This window comes from Centropristis striata, chromosome 24 (assembly GCF_030273125.1).
Source record: "Centropristis striata isolate RG_2023a ecotype Rhode Island chromosome 24, C.striata_1.0, whole genome shotgun sequence".
NCBI lineage: Eukaryota > Metazoa > Chordata > Actinopteri > Perciformes > Serranidae > Centropristis > Centropristis striata.
In genome coordinates, this window is record NC_081540.1 from 14,227,296 (window position 1) to 14,234,795 (window position 7,500).

The 7,500-nt window shown below is 45.9% G+C and overlaps 2 protein-coding genes across 2 annotated transcripts; both read left to right on the forward strand.

The window, feature by feature from the left end:
* Window positions 1-2,181: 2,181 nt before the first annotated feature.
* LOC131962580 (uncharacterized) lies at window positions 2,182-4,800 on the forward strand. Its single transcript, XM_059327527.1, has 8 exons — window positions 2,182-2,265; window positions 2,364-2,572; window positions 2,672-2,993; window positions 3,315-3,458; window positions 3,559-3,723; window positions 3,844-4,132; window positions 4,359-4,663; window positions 4,762-4,800. Exons 1-8 carry the CDS (start codon window positions 2,182-2,184, stop codon window positions 4,798-4,800), a joined length of 1,557 nt encoding a protein of 518 aa, XP_059183510.1.
* On the forward strand, window positions 4,769-5,949 carry LOC131963107 (uncharacterized). The gene is made up of 2 exons (XM_059328249.1): window positions 4,769-5,271; window positions 5,394-5,949. Exons 1-2 carry the CDS (start codon window positions 4,844-4,846, stop codon window positions 5,875-5,877), a joined length of 912 nt encoding a protein of 303 aa, XP_059184232.1. The 5' UTR covers window positions 4,769-4,843; the 3' UTR covers window positions 5,878-5,949.
* The last annotated feature ends 1,551 nt before the right edge of the window (window positions 5,950-7,500 follow it).

The following is a 7,500-nucleotide window of genomic DNA, read 5'->3' on the forward strand; positions in this document are numbered from 1 at the left end:
CATGTTTTACTGTGCCAGATTAAACATGGAAAATCATCAATTTAAATGATCTGCTTTTAGTTTTACTCATTTATTCATGTTTTACTGTGCCAGATTAAACATGGAAAATCATCAATTTAAATGATCTGCTTTTAGTTTTACTCATTTATTCATGTTTTACTGTGCCAGATTAAACATGGAAAATCATCAATTTAAATGATCTGCTTTTAGTTTTACTCATTTATTCATGTTTTACTGTGACAGATTAAACATGGAAAATCATCCAAAACATCGGTGCAGCGTGTGCAACAAGACTTTCACTGAAAAGTCCAACCTGACCAGGCATCTGAAGATCCATGCCGTGACCAGGGAGACCTTTGACTGTGATGTCTGCAGGAAGAGCTTTACCACCAAGTCATCGCTGGTCAGCCATCAGCAGCAACACCAGTACCCCAACATCGTGTTGTACCGGCAAGGAGAGGCCAGGCTGCAGTGTACAGGGGCAGCAAAGTCTGTGGCAGAGGCCCCCAGCACTGCTGTTGACACTACATGGCTGGATCCCCAGACAGCAGAGGCGGCTGCCAAGAGGTCCGGGGGTGAGCTGTGGAAAGGTCAGCTGGTCATCGTGTTCGGGAAGTACACCGGTCAGACCTTCAGGTGGCTTCTGGAAAACGATGTCGGCTGGCTGGTGTGGTTGCTGTTCCAGTACTGCCAGCAGGGAGAGCAGAACAAGCTGCTGAAGTGGCAGAAGGAGCGACTGCTTGAGTACGCCAGAGAGTTCCCTCCTGTCACATGGCACCTTGATAGGAGGTTGAAGGTAAGATAAACTCAGTTACCTTTTAGACCTGAGTAATCGATGTTCAGCAGTAACCAGTATTAGTAAAAGTATTCATTTATGAGATTATTCTCTGGTTGTGTTCTGTTTTTTCTGCAGAAAGTGCAAATGAAGAAAGAGCGGGCTCCTCCGACCGTCTCCGACCTCTCTCAGCAGGACCCCAGCTACGCCAGCGATGCAGAGTTGTTGGCTGCTGCAGGTATAGTAGTATTATGCTGAAATGAACATGAAATTACTATGTAGTATGCTGTGGAGCTGCTCGGACTTGTGTTTGTGCCACGAGAAATTCATCAGTGTGTCTCGAGCAATGCAGTTGATACATTTTTGTGGCGTTCTCCTCTTCAGAGAGTGTCCTGGACGAGTCCGAGGCGTCGGTCAGCACGCAGCTGACAACCTGGGGAGACCTCGCCAGCTCCGTGTGCCAGGACGACAGGCCAGGGCCCTCGTCCCTCCGACAGACCTCGAAACCCGGTGGCGTCGTGCTGGAGGGCTGGCAGAAGTTCTGGGAGCAGCCGCCTGAATCCGCCCAAGCCCTTGGTATAGCCCCCGCGAACATCAAGTGGCTGAAGACCAACGAGACCTACGGGCTGTTCGAGAGGGCGTCCAGGTACAAGAACGTCAGGGGAGAGATTTCCGAGAGGAAGCTCTTGAAGGAGAAGATGGAGTTCCACCCGCCCCCACCTCCTATGGCCGTCAAGGGAGCTGTGCCCAACATGCTCTCCTTCTTCACCACCCCTGCCTTCTTCTGGCGCCCGGTCGGCGTGATGAAGGCGTTGATCCGCTGCCCCAACACCAACTGCCCCGCACCGCCAGGAGCGTACCTGGAGAAGAAAGGCTTCGGCAGCTACGCCAGGCAAGTGTGTGGCATGAAGTTCAACTACACCCTGTTGACAGAGAAGCTTACATGCCCACATTGTCGAAAGATGAGGCAGACCGTGAGCCAGGCGCACGGTGATGCGGACGACAGTGAAGATGAGGGGGCAGACGCACACAGTGCCCAACAGTACACGTGGCTGGCACACAGTCCCAAGATTCTGATGAACCTCGCCCCGGCCATCAGAAGCATGTTCCCTGCCATACTGTGTGGGAAGCGTGCTGTGGACAGAGGTGTGGTCACCCTGCTCAGTGACCGACTCAACGCTGTCTCTATGAGCAAGGTGCAGAGGCTGCTGCAGCAGGGCCACGACGAGTGGTACGTGGAGCGGCGTGACCTGTACCAGACTCTGCTGTACGATGCCCACACAGCTGGATCTGCTTCATCTCAGGGGGGCATCCTGTCCTATGTGAGAGCAGCTGGCACTTACACCCCTCCCATTGCCCAGTCTCCCCTTCCGTCCGCTCGTCTCCTGAGGCGTGCTCACCTGATCATGGAGATCGAAAAGATGCCCGTCTACAGACACCAGATCCTCAGTGTGACTGGAGAAATCCTGTGCATTGATGGTACAAGAAAAGTATGTATAAAATACTTGTCATTTATTAAAATCATATGGAACAGACAGACTGTTAATAAACACCATGCAACAAATGTTCTGCTCCTTTCTTTTCTTAGGTCCTCAAGAAGATATATGGTGATGGCCAGGGTACCATGCAGTACGTCACCAGTGTACTGAACGAGTGGGGCCAGTTCTTGACGACAGTGGTGGTGGCAGCTGAGTCAGAGGGGTGCTACGCGCGCATGGCGAAAGGTCTCATTGCCCGGTTTCGACGTGCCAATGCTCCTGCACCAAAAGTCATTTATGCAGACAACAACTGCTGTCGGTAAGTTTAATAACAATTCCTTTGAAACCTATAAGAAAATTAATCAACGTGACGTACAAAACAGTAACACACATGTACAAAATGTTGATATCATTTCAGTGACAGCGGTTCCTCCTTTCTGGAGAGTCTGTTTGCTGACTGGGTACAGCAGGGTGCTGTGGTCAGACTGGACATCCGACACTGGCTACATCGCTGGGATGCTGTTGTGATCAAACAGAGCCATGCCAAGTACGGGTTGTTCATGAGTGCCTTGGCGGGTGCGGTGCTCGCCTACAACAAGACGGACATGATGCTCCTGGTCCAGGCTGTCAGGAGTGGCAACGCAGAGCTGTACGGCAGGTATTCCGACGAGGAGATGATAGCCTTCCTCAAGCCTCACCAGGTCAGATCGTATGTGAGGCGCATCACCCGTGGGGTTGTGGTAAGTGTGACATTGATCCACATATGTAATTTTTGAATAAGAAGCAATCTTGCTTATTTTCTGTCAATTTTGGATTCAACTGTACTGGAAATAAATGCAAGATCATTAGGAGTAGCAACACTTTCCAATTATTGTGATGTGATTTAACACTCAAAGCTGAGAATATACAGTCATGGAAAAAAATATTAGACTATTTTTTTCTTCAATTTTTGTTCATTTTAATGTCTGGTACAACTAAAGGTACAATTGTTTGGACGAATATAATGATGACAACAAAAATAGCTCACAAGAGATTAATTTAATTTTATGTATATGTTATAGGAGTCTGCTTTGGTGATTGAGGCCATCATTGCCGAGTTCAGGGGACCAGCAGGCCTGGACATTGATGGAATCCCCCTGTTCAAGTCAACAGAGGCAGTTGATGCTCACTGGGCAACTGCAAGCAAGCATCTCGGCTGCATGCAGGTGGGTTGATGTCTTTTCACTTATCATGTGTTATTATAAAACCACTCACACTTGTGGACACCAGTTTGAATAAGGAACTTGAATTTGTTGTGTTTTACAGGATCCCCCTGGCATACAGCTGTATGTGTCTGTGAAGGTTGTGGTGCTGAATGGTGTTCGGCTCAACAAGTACAGGTGCCGGAGAGGCAGTAACTCTTTGGAGGGGTTGCACGCACACCTTTACAATGCCATACCTTCACAGAGATGTGGGATTATGCCGTTCCAAGTGAGTAATTGAAAATAAACACTTCAATATGGCGTAGTTTCAATGATGCATTTTATTTCACAGCTTTAGTCATCACTTCCAAGCCTATACAATACCAGTCAAAATGGTCATGTGTTTCAGGCATACCTGATGGCCTTTGCTGTGCAGTGGAACAACCGCATGGCATCACTCCGGGTTGCTGGCGGTCAGGGTCGGCAGACGTCATGCATGGACGCGCGGCAGATCCAGCGCATCAATCAGCAGGCTGAGCTTCTGTTCGGCAAGGAGCACGTCCTGGAGCCCAACTTTGCTGCTCCACTGCCTGTCCCTGATGCGTACGAGCACCCAGATGAGGAGGAGCTCCTTGGCGTGGAGTATGCCGTGTGCCAGTCTACCAGCTTCACGGCTAAAAATTTCTATGTGCAGAAAGGTACAGCACTTAATCACACATTAAATTGTACACATGAAGCAAGGTTATACTTACTTATCCATAGTTTTTCATGCAAATTCTAGCAATGACAACAAACATGGTATAAAATTAACCTTTAACATCATGAAGCAAAGAAACATAATATTGCATAATACACATGCATAATATTGAATGAAGTGGTTGTTACGCAGACACATTTGTGATCAGTGCAATTTCATATTTGCAGTTGAGGAAGAGCAGTCTCGTGAGGAGGAGGAGGAGGAGTCTGAGGAGTCGGCTGAGACAGATGAAGATGAAGAGATGGCAGATGAGGGTCTTGGCATGTCTGCAGAGTCAGAGGAGGATCCTATTGACAGCTTCTGCAGGAACCATGCCATCCTCACCAAGGCAGAACAGGTGGAGGAGGAGGACAGCCCCGCTCTGCAAGATGTGCTCATGACCCAGGGACATCTGCATCTGCCAGGAATAGAAGAAGTGGAGGCACTGGCCTTGCTGCTCCTAGAACTGGTAGACGACAGCGACCGCCACCTAGTGCCAGCTGACCTGAGGCAGAAGATCATCACCGCCGCCAGCTCTCTTCACGAGCACGACAAGACTGCCGCCAGATTTGTTAAAAAATATGAGTCCAGGTGGGGCTACACCCTGTTTGGCCGGTGTCTTGGGGCTGACACCCACGAGACCAGAGCAGCTCAGAAAACAAAGTTTGGCTGGATGAGGTTCCCTCAGGCGGCACAGGTGACAGAGGACAGCCGTCTGCTCTACCTCCTCATCAAGATGCTCAAAAACCGACCGCCGTGCAGTCAACTCTCCTCCCCCAGTAAAGTCGTGGCTTCTATTAAGGGGCAGTATAAAAGGATTGCAGACCGACTAAGAGACGATGCCATCCTGTGCGGCCTCGCCATTCCTCTGCCCAATGTGAATGCGAAATCCATCTCCACCTTTATTGTGAGGGAGGAGAAAAAGGCCAACTACAGAGCAACAGTAATGCCCAGAGTGACACCACACAAGAAAGTGTTGTCAGACACACCGCTTCCAGAAGCTCCTGTGCTGCCAACATCCTTGCCTCCACCAGATCGGCCTGAAGTGCAGTACCAGCACCTTCATCACCTGGCTGGGAAAAGGCAGGGTGAGAAGCGGAGGTAAGTTGTAATGAGCACTTCATTCCTCCTGTTGGAAGGACTACTTAGGCTGTGGACTGTGAAAATCAAAAAGCACTTATGGCATATCAATACTCATCATCACGTTTGTTTTATATTTCCAGGTTAGCTTTTGAAGAGCCAGAACCGGCCCCTGTGAACCGGCCCATTCAGCCAAACCCCGCGAACCGGCCCATTCAGCCAAAGCCTGCTGCGTCTGCCCATATTCCACCCGCTGTGTCGGCAGCTGCACCTCTACTCCTGGTTCTTCCTGCACAGCCACAAGCTCCCTCCATCAAACTTCTGGGGCCATCAGGCAGTCAGGGCTTTGTACCTGTGGCACAGCCCCCTGCACCAACCACCAAGCAACTCATGCCCAACAAGTCCTTGCGGCCATGTGGGGCTTGCCAAGTGCCTCAGTGTGGTGGGCAGCGGAAAAGGTACACACCTTCAAAGGACAAAGCAGCTGGAAGCAACCAGAAGATATTTACCTATTGCCCGGCAACTAGGAAATCCACTACCTCTGGGTTTGAAGATGTTTGTTATGATAATTTTGAACACTTCAAAAGTGTGGTGGACATAGCCTTAGAAAAAAGGAAAAGCAATTAGAAAAATAACTGTTACTTACCTGTGTGGTGTGATCTCCTGTCTCCTGTGATAATGTAAATAAAAGATTTTTGTGTGTTTTTATACTTGTCTGGCCTTTGCATATTTGTTTTGCGAATAATATTTGGTAATCTATGAATAACATTTTAAGGGATAAAGTAGATAAAATATTTTGTAGCACATCATTGTAATTTGTCTATTCGAGGTTCAACTTCGTAGTTTGCCTTTTATTGTTATTTCCTCTTAATACAGTCATGGGAAAAAATATTAGCCCACCGATTTAACTTCAATTTCTTGTTCATTTTAATGCCTGGTATAACTCAAGGTACAATTGTTTTGACAAATAGAATGACAACAAGAATAGCTCACAAGAGTTTAATTGAAGAGCTGATATCGAGCCATTTTCCATGGTTTTCTTGATAATAACCAAATCATTATCCAGAAAACCATGGAAAATGGCTCGATAGCAGCTCTTAAATTAAACTCTTATGAGCTGTTTTTCTTGTTATCATTATATTTGTCCAAACAAATGTACCTTGAGTTATACCAGGCATTAAAATTAACAAGAAATTGAAGAAAACAAGGGTGGTCTAATTTTCTCCCATGACTGTATATTAACCCTATAAAGCCAAGTGTATCATATTAGATACAGTAATTTTTGAGACCTCTACATCATCAAAAACCTGATGTATACATGTGTTGAAGATAAACAAACTGAGCAACAAATTGCACAAAAATATCAGATGTAGCAAAAATGATATGCAGGTTCCACGAGTGGATCAGTTATTGGTGCATTAAAAAACTTAATATCAGCCAATGTATGATGTTGTGTTATATGGAAAAAATATGTATTTTGCATGTATGAGGAAAAAGGAAAAGTCAAAGTCTTAATAGGTTAAAAATGTTAGGTTTTATATTTTTTTGTTCAAGAAAAACAATCTGTGAGCAACAAATTGCACAAAAAGACCTGATGTATCAAATATGATACAAATTAGAATTCATATATGCAATTTATTTATTTTTTAAAATTCGTCAGCAGAAAAAAGACTAACATTTGTTTACAAAACATGCTGGTCGATTTCTTCCAGGAAGTTCCGCCTTCTTGATCCGCTCATTCGCCAGTTTTAATGCATACAACGGCACGTCATGCCACCTGGTTGCTTGCTGCCGAAACCAGGCCTTGCCCTGACCTACTATCAAACTTGTTAGCACAAACATTTTTCCTTGTTATGACTTACAGAGATTCTCACACGGGATTTTCATTCAGCCTTCTGTGGTCTCCCCTCTCCAGACACACATACACACACACACACACTCACAAATGCACATACACACAGCAAAAACTGTGCATCAATATATCTGGATGTCATTCTTTGTGATTTATAGAATCTTAATCAGTTTAAGCAAATGGAATATATGTAATTAAAGTAATCATAGTTTTCTACATCAATATTAACACACAAACACAATCAATGTATCAAAATCATATTACCTGATTAATATAAATGCATAGAGATAGACATTATCAAGATTTAGTGAATTACGCATGCATAGTGACCTGTGATGACAGCTGGGAGAAAAATCACAAAGAGGAAAAAGAGAAGAAGACAGTAACATTTCATTTTC